A 16,393-nucleotide genomic window follows, 5' to 3' on the forward strand; every position below is an offset into this window, starting at 1 on the left:
ACTCTGGCATTTTAGTCATGTCGTACACGTGCAGAAAATCACAATCGTCCCCCTTCTTGCAAAGGCCACGTAGCCAATGCTTGCAAACAACAGTTTTATCGCCTTTAATATGACGAAATGGACATCGTGTGCTTAGTCGACAAGAGTTTGTAAGGAAGAATGTACAGACACCTGATCCACTTTCTACGGGAGAAGTTTAAGAAAATACAGGCGTACTATTCATTGTGGGAAAAGGGAGACTTCCAAGTCCAATCTGGTTTTCAAGTTGATAATTGATTAAAAAGTCTGAGTCAGACACATCACCCAAGAGAAACTCCATTACACAAAACCGCGAACACAACACCACAGATTACAATTAAGCCGGGAAGGGATTAGTAGTGAAGAACAACACATTTCAAGGTCAGATTCGTTCGATTTTTATAATCCAAACTAGGCACATTTTCAAGGAGTGTTAAGCATACTACAGATGTTTTACGTTAGAGGAGCAAAACTTAAATTAATTTAAGGGGGACTAAAGCCAAGTGCAACATCACCGACAACGACCGACACGAGAGTGCCTAAATCAACCTACTTAAAGGGTATCCGAGAATAAAGCCTTATAACAGGACCAGTTGGCATTAATGAAGTATCTTGAGACTTCCTTAAGGACGAAAGAGGAGAAAATGCTGGGTCAGAATATGTGTACTCGACACACATTGGGGACTAGGGCTACTGGCATGACCCAAAGGTCAGCCCCACCGGCTTAGTACAGTGGCCCAGTTGAAGGTGGCTCCTCACCAAATCAGAGAGTCAAACAACCAACGTAGTGGATTTATTAACGAGTAATTCATGTTTGTCTTATTTTTTGCTCAAATGAGTGAGCATTTGTTGTTGTTGTGAATGACTTTTAGGAGAGCCATTGTGAAGCGAGACTCCTCGGTCTCCGCTTCCCTCTTCCTAGCGTTCCTAGACAAGCCCGGTTGACTTGCGCTGGACATCTTTATTAAAGGTGACAAGATGTATGAGGGAAAATACAATATTCAAGAAGGAGAGGAGCCGCAGTCACAAGGTAAGGGAGAGGACGATCCGGTCACGAGATTCGTAGTTCCTGATTCCTCCTCCCTGAAGGGCACATTAAAACAAAATAAGTATTACACCATATGTCAATTTTCTAAGTTTGACCAATGTTTGCTTTCTTGTATGATTTGTTTTCCATAATAGCACAAAGCCTATTAGAATTTTAAGGTGTTTATTTAATTCCTTGTGCATAAGGTTTGGTAAGCTATGGTCTGCCTTCAAGAATACTCTTCGTCTAAAAGAAAGTACAATTCAGACTGAATATTATACGTAAGTCTGCTTCCCTCAGTAGTTGTTGCGTTTCAACTTTTTAGAGACAATAGAAAATACAGTATCAGAGCAAGATACATAGTATCGACGTACAATATGGCGAAGTTGCAATGGCAAGACACCTATATGGCCTCTTAACCGTAACTGAAAATTAAACAGCTGGCCCATTACGTGGTCCTCTCCTCCTTCGAGTGTCGTTCGTGGTGCTAGCCTTATTCAACTTCCCAAGCCAGTCATCACTTATTAATCTGCTCCGTAAGGAAAAATCCTGTCAGTCATCAAATTTCCACTCAACTGTGAAGATACTTAACTACAGTGTCAATGATTCCTCTTGGCAGTTCTGTTGCATCTGGAGCTTTGATCTCTGTGGAAACCGAATTCAGACACTGGAAATGTGTTGGCCATTACAAAAATCCATAGTCACAAAACACTGGCCTAAAAGCGATCACGTAAAAAAGGATGGAATTGAACAATTCCTTGAGGGAAGGGTTTCTCTTCTATACCTCCTTGCAAAGTTGTTCTTCAGAGCGGCTCAAGCACATTTAGCTGGGGCCTGTCGAGCTAGTAGTGAAGTGGAGGAGGTATGGCCAGTTTACATTTTCTATATCTTTATGTATGTACTGTGGGCAAAACTGTAATGTAATTTTCCAGATGGTTCACGGCTAGAGCTGCTTTATTTTTTAGTAGCTTTCCTGCAGAGGCAGTTGTCAAAGTTAGACGTCAGTTTTAGTTTTCTTTTAGGGGTTGTCACCGATTCTCTTTTCTGCAGCTTATGCGGCTCTACCTCCTCTCTAAGGCTTATTATCCGGTAGCAGAACTCGGAGTAGATGTCCCTTAAGATGGAATTCTCATTCTGCTGCCACTAATGTAGCTCTCTGAGGTTTTCCTGAGGGTAAAAAAAGACGCATTACCTGGGTAAAAATTGCATTATCGACCTACAGATGGGCTTGGGGCCTACTGACATGAACCGGAGTCTAGTCCACCCGGCGGAGGTGCGATGGCGGGAACCACATGTAACCCCTTCATCAAAAAAGAGGGCTAAGTAAACAACCAACGTATTACATAGACCAAAATCATTCGTGTAGGGTTGCATGTGAGATGCTAAAATTCATCCAATCACATTATTGCCTTTAGTCGGCCCTAAATAAAAGAGCAGTTAACAATGGGACCTTTGTCTCTACTTTTATAATGAGCGATGCTCCTCTAGAGGATCCAATCGAGAAGAAATTTACGGGAAATCTCCCACCTTATCCTCAACACTTGCCTGCCAAGTCAAAATCGGGTGAGCACACGGTGACAAATACATTGATTCTTTTAAAAGATAAACATATGTATTGACCTGCTAGTTTTTTTTATAATTTTATGCAGGAACGTTATTACATTTTGACTTTTATTATTCCACAATCGCATACCCTTATTTGTTAACATCTAGCACCCATTTAAAACATGGATTTACCCCTTTTTTAGGTTTTAAAGTATGTCAAAATAGTCTCTAAGTAACGTAGAATAAGTTCATCACTAATTCAGTAGACTATTTAGCCTGAGCCAGTTTTTTGCAATACAAGAGTTTATGCCGAAAAATGTGCGGAAAATCGCAATATTTCGCAGACTTAATATTAACCTTACACTCTGTGTCAAGATGACTGCCGACCATAGATTGTAAGCTATTTTATAGAGCACGGCTCGACTTTTTATGGGATTTAAAATTTGTTTTAACTATAAAGCATTGAGTAGACGTATAAGAACTCTGGAGGTGGTCGTAAAAGTATCCCCTGCTTTGGTTTGAGACACCGAGCCTTCATGACCGCTTTTTAACAGGAAGGCACTATAGGCAGGAATTCAGCCCAAGTATGTAACATTATCCACCTGCATGGTTGTGAAGTCTACACTTTGGATGCCCAAAGGCCAGTTCTTAGCGAATTGAACTGCTTAAAATGGCCAATTTTATTTGATGTGGAGATATTCTAAACTCACACGTGGGACGAAGAAATTTACAGGAGGCTTTGGCGTCCAATGTAATAAACTGAAGCCATTTGTTAAAATGACTAACCTATGCTGCATTAACGGAGAGTTACCTAAGTAATTAGGCTAAATGAACTCTTCGTATTTACACTAGTTTGAGTTTGAATAAAGAATATACGTTTAACCATGTTTGAAGATTGCTGTACCTCCGAAAATGGCCGGAATTGTGGTAGAATTGTCGTATAATGCTAGGCCTTCGTCAACTCACACATAACACAGTGGTAAATGGGAGTGGAATAAACGCCTTTGGGCCAAAACGGGTTTACAGAAAGAGTTCACTGAAATTTTTAGTTTCACCATCCGAAGTTTCCGAATCCAATAACAATGAGGGGAACAGTGAAATGGCCCCGAAAAAGTACGTTTTAATTTCCACCTTATTTACGAGAAATTCCTCAACAGAGCATCGCGAATCAGTTTCAACACACATCAACTGACGGAGCTGGAAAAGGAGTTTCACTTTTCCCATTACCTCACTCGAACGCGCCGCGACGAGATTGCCAGTGAGCTGGGGATCTCCGAGACACAGGTCAAAATTTGGTTCCAGAACAGGCGTATGAAACTCAAGAAGCGCCTCAAAAGTGACCGGCACTTCTAATCCGATCTTTTAATTTGCTGAACTCTGGTTATTGAAACATCTTTGCTGTCTTGTATCATATTTAGCAAAAATATTAAATTCACAGTACATAACTCGCTTCAAGTAGTTATTTGTGACCCATAATTCGTGAGATGGAGCGGTGAATAAATCTAGAGTCCTTTTTAACATACATTCGAGTGGAATCGAACATTATCATGGCAAAATATGCTTAGTTTATTTTGAAAAGGTAGTTTAAGAAAGCTTTAAATATGTTAGGAAAAGGGCTTGATCCAAGTCTCGAAAAAAGGAGTCAGTAGTTCCCCTAATGCAGCTCTCTCTTGCAGCACTGTGAATTTCAGTTAGCTGCTTGTTTACATAAAAGGAAAAATTAAACAACTTTGGAGCCCTTTGTTTGCATTTTGCAAATAACTGACCCCTAGTGATTCACTTACTCACACACAAAGGCCCCGTTATATTAACGGTAACTACATAGAAGCACAACACCTCATTAGTTTTAGCATCATGCACTAAAGCCTCGAAATATTTCTTTATTATTTTCATATACAGTGGATTTGGCTTGCCGGTGGCAATGCCATTGGTATCACAAAGTGTTTGACGTATTGGGTAGCCCACCGTAATAGGCTCGGTGTTTCTCTCTTCCACCGCAGCCTTCACACCTTTGGAACGAGCAGACAAGCTGGGCGAGGGCATCCTTTGTTGTGTAGTGATAAATAAAAGGATACGGGTAACTCGTTTCCTCCTTGGGGACCGATAGTGTTGTATTCGTATTTACTGACCGCCCATTGCTTAAAGTGCACACTTAAACAATCACGTACTACACCACAATAAATCCGAGTGACTAAAAATATTAAATTGGGCTTTCTGTACATAACATTATAAGTATTTTCAGAGAGCAAGTATTTGGAAGGGAGTTGCTACATCGAATTTGCAAAACCATCCAGCATACGATAGCATTTCAGGTTAAGTCAGTCGCAGAATACACGGGACATAATAAGTGAATCAACGCATTCATGTGATAGTTTTCTGCAGATAATTAGTTTTAGGGTTCATTCCTGTAAATACAGAATATTTTCTGATGTGAACTGCAGCAAATTTTTTTTGAGGGTTTTCTTTATAGACCCCTTTAAAAAAGTTGAAATTTAGCCGGTTGGTATTATATGCATACTACTACTGTGCGATTTTATCTATGTAGCGCCCTGAGATTTCACTGAAAACAAAGTAGGATAAGACTTAAGCATAGTATCTATTGGCGACGTTCAAAGAGGGTTGCCTTTACTGGAATGGACCAGAGGTCAGGACGCTCACCGGAAGTACAAGGGCGGTGTCTTAAATGCTCGAGAAACCAAAACAAAACGTTAACAAGTAATCAGAGTATTCCACTAAAACTAATACCAATTTCTGTCATGAAAGTCAGAAAAGGACTAAAACAAGTTGAAACAACTCGTAGGAACTCAGATTTTAACGTTTTTGCAACAAGATGATTGTGAAAAACAGCAATTCACATGCATCAGAAGGCATTGACTGATATCCTATTAGCCTTGTAACAGCCTCGCTAAGAGTGTAAGAAGGACATAGGCTCATTCACATATCCTCAAAACTGTTTGATGCATGAAAGATGGCATTCTAATGTACAGACACCCCGCTTTCCAAGGACATAACTTAAAAGAGGGAAATAGGCCGTAAACTGCAGGAGAGCATCCGAGAAAAATTTGTTCAAAAAACTGGCTAAGTACCAACATTTTGCACAGTACTTTTAAAGATTTGATGAAAGTGTAGACGTTTGAATCATTTTGTTTCCTTCCGTACTAAGAATATAAAAGCTTTGTTTTCTTTTGAGCTTTTACCACTGTCCATTATAATTAAGACTTGCTATTAAAACAGAAGGCCGCAAATGTCAATCAGCTTGAGTTGTTTAAAAGTAGATTTGACTTTAAAATCGTCGCGTTTTTAAAAACCGTTCTCAGTTCACTTGTGTAGTTTTCAATATTGCCTTATTTTTCACTAGTATGAAAAAATTTTATGCCCCCACCTTGAGAGTGCAGTCCGCGCCGGGACTAAATTACCAGCTCTTGAGAAAATTTTTTGCCGAAAGTGCGGAAAACTAAATTTAACTGTTTTTACTGTGCTGCTGCAAAAGGCTCTGTTCCACTTTCAATCTTTACTCTGAAACGAGTGGACGCGGTGAGCGAGGGCACGCTTCATGGGGTAGTGATGGCTAAGGGGGTGGAGATACCACGCTTTAAGCATGTTCAGGGTGCTTTTTCACCTCCTCGGGGTCCGATAGCTCCCGATCCACCGCGGGGATTGTATTTACCCACAGCCTCTAACCCGAAAGGCACATTCAAACAGGCGTGTATTGCAATGCAGCAACTGACGCACTCGAAAAAGATTTAGGTTAACAACTAAAGACTCCTTTAGTGCAGTTGCGTGGGTTATTGTTTGTATAATCCCTCCAAAAATCTTTTCAAAAAGAGTATTAGGAGATATTGGATCTCTTTACTTAAAGTGCTCAAAATATTACGCCCCGGGCAAAATGAATTTCTCTGCAAAAAGTGGGCTAATACGGTTAATATATGGGGAGTATTTTGTACACTTTAAAACATTCAGGTTAACACGCTACCTGCTTTAAAAGAGAACATCGTAACTTTTGGAAATCACAGACGAATTTATGCACTTTATTGTACCTCATTTTGATTAGTTGAAACGCATGGGACATGAAGTAAAAAATTGACTGCCTAGGTAAAAATTAATAAACTAATAGTTAGAATGGGGATATTATACCCTTAGTAAATGTCGAAAGTTTAAACAAATATGGGGTTTAGGTTAGTGCATCGTGTTTAAGCCAGAGCAGGTCAATTAGTATAAAATGCAGTCATGATAACAGCGAAGGGCATCGTGATTAATATCAAGACTTACTAGATGTAATTATAAAGCTTGCCGAAGAAACATTCTTAAGACTGACTTAAGCTATTTATAAAATAGGCAGTTTAACTCATCATCCTTTTAAGGCACTCATTGATGTCCATGCGATTGAGCATTTGAAGTAAAAACAGCAAAAATAAAATTGATCAAGTGGACAACTTTCCAATGGTCGCCATGGTAAGAATAAACTACCAAAGCAATTTTTCAAGAAGTAAGTAAAATATGGGATTTTGATATGATTCAACAAAATACAACTTCGATATAATTGGTGCCCTTTGGGAAAGTATAACTGCAAAATTCCATCGACAAATGAAGGCCATAATCCTTCCCCCATTTCCTAAATTAAGCACGATTTAATAAAATGAATTTAATTGAATTTAAAGAAGCTAACATAGAAAAATAAGACTAAGGACGATTGTAGGTGAAGTAAGGTGGTATTTTGTCAAGCTATACTTTGAACTACGCGGAGCACCCCACCTGTCGTAGATTGTGTTTTCACTCCTCGACTTGTCTTCAGACCAAACTAGTAGACGCCAAACTATCCATACGATATTAATGTGTCTCCTTCCACATTATTTTGGCAGCAGCAGGCAAATACGATTCCAGAGGACAACTACGATAACATTTACTGCTAAATACAGAACCTTAGCTCCACAGATAAAGGACGTCTGCTCTAAATAAGTGAATTTGTGGAGACGCCTAAAAGAAGTGCTGTAAATCGCGTCCACCTTCAGCAATTAATTCAATCCCACCTTCTGCAAGAATGGTACCAATGACTGAAGCGAAACTCTGTAATACGATAGTGGTTTGTCCCTCGGTATTGGTGAGGCGCCACTTTTGTACTTTGAATTACCCCTCTTGTACCTCGCTGGGTGGGCTGGCCTTTTGGGTCATGCCAATAGCCCAGACACCTTCTCTGCGCTGGGTATATATTCTGCCCGAGTATTGTGTCTTTCGTCTTCAGGCAGTCTCGGGACGCTACAACTAGATTTAAGCCATTTGGCGAAGTCTATTATGGAGCAGTCTACGGTGTCCATATAGAGAGGTTAATTAATTGACCAAGCAGTATCTCGGCCAAGTCTGCACCGCCTGAATGGGGCCTAAGTAGGTGACGGGGCAGCATTGAAATTGAAAGACTTTTGCTGCTGGCTAGCGAGTTGATGTCGAAGTAATGACTACGTTGTAGCTGTCAGGGTTGCCACAGGTGACTGATTAAGGAAAGTGCAGTAAAGTGATATTTTGTTTAACCATGTGTTAAGCAAAACGGCCATTTCATTTTTCCTGGGTCGTCCTCCCTCTCCACTGAGCAGTGTTAAATAAATATTATCAACCTCTCAGCCATTTTAACACCAATAATATACTTCCTCTCATGCTCTTTTAAGTTACGGCTATCTCAGCAAAGATCTTAAACACTGCAGGAGGTTCAAAATACTCATGTAATGAGGGCGAATATGGCCTGGTTTAAAATAATCACTGAACAAAGCCCTCCAAAATCTAGGGCAAAAAGGGTAGAAATCGGAGCAACAAGCACCGTAGCTTTAAAAAAGCTCGTACATCATAAAATATTGCAAACATGTTCTAGCACTCTATTCCCTATGTGGGATTGCATTTATTTATTATAAAAGGAAAGGCTTTCGAACAAAAAAATATATACAAGCAAGTTCTTATGACTATTAATTGCTTTTAAACAACTGTATATTTCTCTTATGGTCTTGGGCTCCTGCGTTATTTTGGTCGTTTTATTCTTTGTCACGGAACCCGCATTATTTTAAGGATTCGTTTATCGTCTGGCGACTTCTGCTGGGGCTCGTACTCATGGTTTTCAAATTTAAAAACGTTGATCTGCGGAAGTTGACGGCTGGAGCATTTCATTGTGAATTGATCGAACGTGAGCTGTGTCTTGCAGTGCAGTCTCTTCATGAAACCGTTTTGTCCTTTGTTAAGTAAGGGTTTGTCTTATAACACACTTCAGAAATGAACAAATTATTTTGGAATTAAATGTTAAGCCCAGCCAATGTATTCGTTGCCTCGGCAAAAGTGTATTTATTGACGTTAATGACCCCAATACCCTGTACTTAGTGTCGTTTAGCGACTCTGTTGAGATTTCAAGATTTATGGTTGGCTTTTATGCTGATTAACCAACATATAGGATACGATTTCTGACAATAACACAAAGGAATTAAGTAAATGTGGTCATGGGTCCGTGTTTGATGAAAGGACTGATTCATGGTCAGCTGTTCAGTATTTCCAGTTTTACAGCTATCTCAGCCAACAACAAAATATGATGCAGGTAAAACTTCTCAAGCATCTAGTAATATGAATTGTTCTAGGATTATATTCGAACGTCTACGTACCAGCGTGCCATCCTAGCGAATTCAAAAGCTGACTTCGTCGGCAAAGTTGTTCTCGATGTAGGTGCTGGTTCAGGTATTCTGTCGTTTTTCGCAGTGCAAGCTGGGGCAAAGCGTGTTTACGCTGTGGAAGCATCAAATATGGCTGAGCATTGCCAAGTCCTCGTGAAAGCCAACAAGCTTGCCGGACGAATTGTGGTTGTTAGGTATGTTATTTTCCTTTAATGTTTGGTATAAAGTAAAATAGCTTATCCGAACTGTCATCTACTATCTCTCTTGCACACCAAGCACCCATTCCTTTATCCATATCTGTGCTCATCCATCCAAATTCGTCTGTTTTGGTAGTGGCAAGATAGAGGACATTACTCTACCCGAACCGGTGGATGTTATAGTATCCGAGCCGATGGGCTACATGCTCTACAATGAACGGATGTTGGAGACCTACGTGCATGCTCGCAAATTTCTTGCTTTTCAACACCGTGCAAAGCGGAAAAGGGATGCTGGTGAAAATGGCAGCTCTGATTCCGAGATGGGGGACGCGTTCGTAAACAAAAATTACCAGAATTGGGACGGAGAAGTTTTCGCAGAGCCAAATCCCGGTGTCATGTTTCCCTCTGTTGGTAAAATGTTTGTCGCGCCATTTTCTGATGAAGCCCTCTTCGCAGAATTGTATACGAAAGCCAACTTCTGGTATCAACAGGTTTGTGTCTTAACTCTCGATGTTGCGTTTTCAGTTATTAGATGGTGATGAACAACAAGTTATTCCTTACCTCCCCGATCTTCAACTTTGCTTTGTGCCTTGACCATTACTAACTGGATCTGTATGAGCCTAATATTGTTGTATTAAATAGAGCTTCCATGGGATGGATCTGAGTGCATTGCGCGGAGCTGCGATCAAAGAATACTTTAATCAACCGGTCGTGGATACGTTTGATATAAGTATCTGTCCTGTGACTGAACCCTGTGTCCATAATGTCGACTTCCGAACTGTTAGCGAGTCTGATCTCGCCAACATTGAAATCCCATTAGTTTTCCACATCAGTCAATGCTCAACTGTAAGTTTTGGACACATCTTGTCCAAGTTCCTCAAACAGTCTGTGTTGTTCTTTATCCTTACCAGCAAAGTTATATTATGTAGTGTAGTTAGACGATTTCCCTCACAAAATACTTGAACCACGCCACTAATTAAAATGTGAATGTTCTACTATCCTTAGCTTATTCTATACAATGCTCAGCTGATGAGTGGTAGCGTATCGGTGCTTTAGATACATGGTTTGGCGTTTTGGTTCGACGTTGGTTTTCTGGGCTCTCAGACCGATGTTTGGTTGTCAACAGCGCCAACCGAACCACTTACACACTGGTATCAGGTGCGTTTATCTCACCTGCTAGGTATCTTTTCATCTTCTATGTGGTAACAGAGACCTTGACAATCTCATTTTTCCACTGCGACTGCGCTGTAGTAACCTTGACTATTAATTGGTTCAACACCCTAAATCTGCCTTTTCTTTAGTATTTATTTTGGCCGAAAACATTTTTCGATCCTTTCGTCTGTTAGAAACCTTGGTGACCAGGAATCAAATGCGATATTCTAAGTTTTGCTTTTTGCAGTTAATTATAAAAAAATTACTGTGATGCACTTTATGATTTTGATGGGTGTTATTTTCTTTAGGTTCGGTGTTTACTGGGTACCGCGTTGTTTGTACAAGAGGGCCAGATTCTGACAGGTCACGTGAAAATGGTCGCTAACACGCGGCAGTCCTACGATGTTGAAATCGAACTAGTGGTTCCCAACAGCGATACAAAGGTATGTACTATCGTTTGACAGGCAGATTCAGTCCCTCTGAACGCAAGCGACTTCCCGTTCGCCCATCCAGTTTGATGTAACCTCATTTTGGCTGCCTGGTACACCAATCTGATGTGGAAGGCATCTTGATTGCAACGATAATTTTCTGGCGCGTTAGTACTGTAGGCGCTTTTATTGTGATTCACTTATCTCGAATAGATAACGAATCACTTGGACCTGAAAAATCCGCACTTCCGCTATACCGGTTATCCTCCGGCTCCCCCACCTGGCTCCCACACCAAGTCGCCTACTGAAATGTACTTCGCTAATGTCGTGGGGTCGACTACTGCTGTAGTTGGCTCGCAGACGCAACCCACAGTCATTGCGGCCGATCCGGGCTCCACTAGTCGGGGTGCCTTCGTGGCTACAAACACTGCTGCGGTGGGCGGCCCCGGTGCCACCCTCCTCTTTCCCTCCAGTGCTGCCGCCGCCACCGCAGTCCCTGACCAAACTATTGGAGTTGGCGGTGGAATGATCGCTGCCGCTACGGTCCTTCCCCAGTCGCCCTGTGGCGCTGTCGCTGGGTTGGTGAATGCAGCCCCCATCGGTGCTGGTGAAGTCTTCCCCAATGGATGCTGGGCTCTTGGAGGTCCCTAGTTAATTTGCCCTCTACTGTATTCTCACGCCTAGAGCGTATACGCGGCGTGAGGCGCTTTTTCACCCCCTAATTCTTTTGTAGAATTCTGAGCTGTTGTTTTCTATCAGTCTGACTTAACTTTGGTTTTATCCAGGTCAAGCGCACTTGCTCACTTCTGCCAGCACCCTGCAAGCTGGACATTTCCAAATTTCGACGCCGACCGGATCGAACACCGTTCTTTACGATCCTCGAACGCCTGTTCCATAGGGCCATCGACCCCTCAAGACGTACAGATTCATCCCATTGTAAAAACCTCACCCTTCATCATTCAGGCAACCCTTCACCGTACGACTAATGCTTAGCGATCAATGTCAGACCTCTCTTTCAAACTTATCATGCCAACGTGAACTGTCAGCAGTCGTGCGTTTCTCATCTGCAGCCAACTTTTCTGCGGGTTAATTTTCGAATCAATTAGTCCCTCATATGTTCTGTGTGGGTGTGTATTTACCATAATGATATGTTAAATGAAAATAAAGTGCAGGCAGATAAAGAGATGACCGATTCTTTTACGATGAAGAAGGGCACAATGGGCATTCGAGTGGAGCCTACTATTGGGATTCGTCACCCGAGTTAACACTGTATTCTGACGAGGATCGCGTTTTCTCCTCCAAGGGGTTTTTCACTGCATATTCCGCGGCCTTGTGATCGGATTTATTCGTCTTGAATTCCGTCATCAGTAGTAGGTTTTCTTGAATTGCAATCAGTGATTGAACAATAAGAAGATTACTGAGGGCATAACACGAAGGGCCTAACAGAGGAGTCAAATATCTACAAAATAGTAGAGTGGGGTAGTGAGCACCAAATATGGTGCAGGCACACCACACCTCCTCTGAGTATCTGAAACAAATTCCTCACTAAAAGGCCACCGTAACCGGTGGGCATAAGTACTAGTAGCTAACGCGATTCCCTCTAGCAAACTTTTACGAAATTCGTTTCGGAGTGCTCGTTGATCTCACCTTGCTCAAGGGCGGGTCTAGAAGATGATTACTTGCTCAAGGAGCAAACTCACAAAGGAGGAACGGCATTAATCTCCTGACCGCATTTTCCACATGTATTAAAGGCAGAAATGCAGAGCTCACACGTGGTGAAGTAAGCCCTCTTAACACTTCGCTGACCACATCTAATGCTGAAAAGCAAGATTGCGAGTACATAATTATAATGGTTTTCAGAGGCAAATCTGACATTGCCTTCATGACAGCTATGAAGGAATTATGGAAAGTTACGTGGCTATGGGTTAGGGCAACAGAAAAAAATAAAACATACCAGGTTCGAGGTTTAGTCAAAGGTTTGTGTTTCTTATATCTTATCTTCCACTCGATTATCGCTTCACACCTTGCACATAATCCATCCATTTCTAACTGGTTCAACAATGCAGTTTTCTTTGATGTATCATGCATATTGTTTTTGAAGGCACTTGTATTCTGATACTTTTGAGGCCTGCTTCGCTGAGTATTTCCGCGTTGAGAACTCATCATCCCTTAAAGGAAAAATCCTGCAGTTATCTTGTAAGAAAATACTCATCATACGTTAACTTTCAATATGAATATGTAAAGTAGCCCCTTTTTCACAAACGGCTCAAAGATGTCAACTGTTAAAAAACGATCATCAGAAAAGGCACAGGAGCTCAGCCGGAAACACTACCCGTTTCCCCAAACCGAGAGACTGATTGGCTCTAGAAAGCCTTACCACAGAGGCAGCACGATGTGACAGGCAAGGAGGGACAAGGTCATAACCATTAAACATCATCCAAAATTCCGAGTGCGGTCGAAACTGATTTTAAGAAATAAAATATCCTGGCTGAACATGAAACATATTTTTGATGTGTCCAAAGCACGAATTTCGTTAAACTTGAAGATTCCAATTTTCGTCATTAATATGGGGGAAATTACTAGTTCACCAATGTAAGAGGGTAACGGGATCGCTAAAAAAGGTACGCGATGTAGTAAGGCAAAATGATCATCATTCTACATTCTTAATGAATATCCAACAGACACAGCAGTAAACACGGCAACACTCGACCCTATAAAAGACAGCAACCGGGCCAATTTAGACGCCATTAGGATTATCCCTTTCTTCCTCACTCCTAGATCCGGGTATTATTTTTTATGGAAAGATGGGATCGTATGAACAGCCGGATTCACTCAGAAAAGATATTTTTTTCACTTTGAGAATTGACGGGCCCTTTGCAATCGCAGTGTTTGTCAAATTTTCTCTTTCACTAACTCGAGGTACATTCAACGCCGTATATCTCAGTAGCTTCCCGCACATCTAGAACAACTATTAATTCTTGTCAAGGAAAGCTTCCAAAGAACTTCCAACACAAACTAAACTCATTTTCCAAGAATCGGAATTTTGTGAACCGATTGCATGAGATTATTCTGTTAATTTAAACTGTATTTTGAATTAGTGCACGGATTTGCGTCGTCGTGAATGCACAGTGGAGATAAGTTGCACCAGTATGCGATGAGGTCCATTACTAATGTGCAGAAGGAGTGGGAGTTTGTAAACAAGGCCGGAGGACGGTGTCATCTAGCAAAGGTACAAACTGCCAAGAATAAAGATTTCATGCGGTTTAACATGATATTAAGCAAAAAATAAATGACTGGAGTTATTTTTTTTTATACTTCTTAGTATGCAACGTATAGTGACTTAAAGCACGTACGTTGCTGAAAAGCTTGAACGGTTTCATGAAGGGCACCCGAATTTTAAACCCAACTCATTTATACCCCAGGTTAAAGAGATTATTTTACTTCCGGTCTAAAGTGGTGGAAGCCAACATAATTAAACCAAACATTATCCCTTCGAAACGTCCGTCAGATGCCGTCTGGCAATTAAACTTAACTGTATTAAAATACTTGTCACAGTTTGGCCGCTTTCATAGATCACGCATACACTTGGCGCCGTCATTGCGTCAGATCAGTAATACCACCTGCACCTCAACAATTGGCTTTAAGGAATGAGAGTAATTCTGCTTTTCCAAATTATCTACATGCTTGAAAGGATAATACCTCACTCATCCAACCCTTAAGGACTCGTAAATAGATCCAATCACCATAATTCCACCCTGTATTGGTCGCCTTAAAAGATTGCAGATACATCACCACCCAAACGCACAAAGTAAGGTTCACGAGATTTTATGCGCTGATAAGTGCAAAACGACATAAATTGCAAATCAGAAACATCTACCTTAAAATTGCATTTTATGGGAACGTCCTTGAACCTAGCCTTACAGGCAGCAAATCCTGCAACACATCTTTTAGGCCCCCGATACTACCACTGTGCACGATCAATTTTGAGCGATGGTTTTTTGTTATACAGATTACCGTACATTAGGATATATTTGGATGGACCAATAAGACATGCCGCGTTTATCTCCACTTAGTATCACTAAAAATAACCATAATGAAGGTTGGTGGTCAAGGCTTCAAGCACACCTAGTTGGAATGAACGATATAGGAAACTTGCAGTGCTTTGTTTTCTTAGCTGTGTATTTGATCGCGAAGGCACTGAAGTCCCCGCAGAATGTACCCCAATAAGTTTGGCCTTCATCTCTTCAAACTCGGCCTTCATTCTCCTGGAGCGAGTGGACTGATTAGATGGGGGGTACTCTTTATTAGCAATATTATGAAGGGGGTACAGTGATCAGGGTGGCACTTATTTAGGGTGAGCCTCTTTCTCAGGTATCAGAGATTACGTTCCTACCCTCACCAGATTCGTATTGACTGATTTGCTCGACGAAATGGGCTCCGGGCCATGCCACGAGCCTCACTCCCTCTGTGCATTATTCATGCATCTTCTTTCACGCTTGTTTGCCTTATTACATCTTCAGGGTAGACCCGGAGAATCGCGCTGGTGGCGGTGGCGGACGAACACGATCCTAGAGGACAACTACGATGACATCTACTGCTGAATACAGAACCTTAATGCCACAGATGAAAGGCTTCTGCTCTGGATGGGTGAATCTGTGAAGATGCCTAAAGGAAGTGCTGTAAATCGCGTCTACCTTTAGCAATTACTTCAATCCCACGTCCTGCAAGAATGGTAGCAATGACACTAGATTTAAGCCATTTAGAAAAGTCTATTATGGAGCTGTCTACGGCGCTTATATGGGGATATTAATTGAGTGACCATGTCTGTACCGCCTGAATAGAGCCGAGGTAGGTCATGAGGCAGCATTGAAAATGTAAGGAAGGGACAATGAATAATATACGCCAAATGTTATCCTTATTTTGTTCTGAATGGCCTTGCATTGGCGCCATCAGCATTACGACTGACAATTGACATCCGAGTTATTTTCGTGGAAGAGAATAGTGCAGTGTTGAGCAGGATGAAGTCATTGCACTTCTCCTTACCCAACACATTTTACGGGTGGGACAAAACTTAGCATGCAGCGGAATTGTCGAGGCGTATCAGTGATGTTGGGATTATATGCTTCAAATTCGAATTTAATCATTGTGGCAGCTGGCTTTTTCAGTACTAAATACGTTAAAATGATCGAAGGGAAACGTTGAGCGAAGGGGGCGCTAATCTTGGTGCCCATAAGAAGATGAAGGATTTGCAATGTTTCTATAGTAGAGGGATTTCTTATCAACCTTAATCCCCTTAAAATTTTCGAAGACCTGCAAACTTCGATCATGCCTCTCAAATAGTAGAAGTCTTCCTACACCTGTACTTATTCAAAATTTATATGAATTAGA

At 41.3% G+C, this 16,393-nt stretch overlaps 3 protein-coding genes across 3 annotated transcripts; 2 read left to right on the forward strand and 1 right to left on the reverse strand. All coding sequences in view use genetic code 11, as the record gives it.

Annotated features, from left to right (window-relative positions):
* Positions 1-2,514: 2,514 nt before the first annotated feature.
* Positions 2,515-3,943, forward strand: EGR_02378 (Homeobox protein Hox-B1a; the record flags this gene model as incomplete). Its single annotated transcript, XM_024491627.1, has 3 exons — positions 2,515-2,608; positions 3,640-3,703; positions 3,748-3,943. The coding sequence occupies 3 exons, from the start codon at positions 2,515-2,517 to the stop codon at positions 3,941-3,943; spliced, it is 354 nt and encodes a 117-aa protein (XP_024354133.1).
* Positions 3,944-8,680: 4,737 nt separating this feature from the next.
* Positions 8,681-11,903, forward strand: EGR_02379 (Histone-arginine methyltransferase CARM1; the record flags this gene model as incomplete). The annotated part of the gene is made up of 10 exons (XM_024491628.1): positions 8,681-8,808; positions 8,838-8,982; positions 9,015-9,155; positions 9,196-9,422; positions 9,562-9,916; positions 10,068-10,271; positions 10,482-10,583; positions 10,886-11,020; positions 11,219-11,648; positions 11,791-11,903. 10 exons carry the CDS (start codon positions 8,681-8,683, stop codon positions 11,901-11,903), a joined length of 1,980 nt encoding a protein of 659 aa, XP_024354134.1.
* A 785-nt stretch (positions 11,904-12,688) lies between these two features.
* Positions 12,689-13,171, reverse strand: EGR_02380 (hypothetical protein; the record flags this gene model as incomplete). The annotated part of the gene is made up of 1 exon (XM_024491629.1): positions 12,689-13,171. The coding sequence occupies one exon, from the start codon at positions 13,169-13,171 to the stop codon at positions 12,689-12,691; it is 483 nt and encodes a 160-aa protein (XP_024354135.1).
* Positions 13,172-16,393: the final 3,222 nt, after the last annotated feature.

This window comes from Echinococcus granulosus (assembly GCF_000524195.1).
Source record: "Echinococcus granulosus chromosome Unknown EG_S00010, whole genome shotgun sequence".
Lineage (NCBI taxonomy): Eukaryota > Metazoa > Platyhelminthes > Cestoda > Cyclophyllidea > Taeniidae > Echinococcus > Echinococcus granulosus.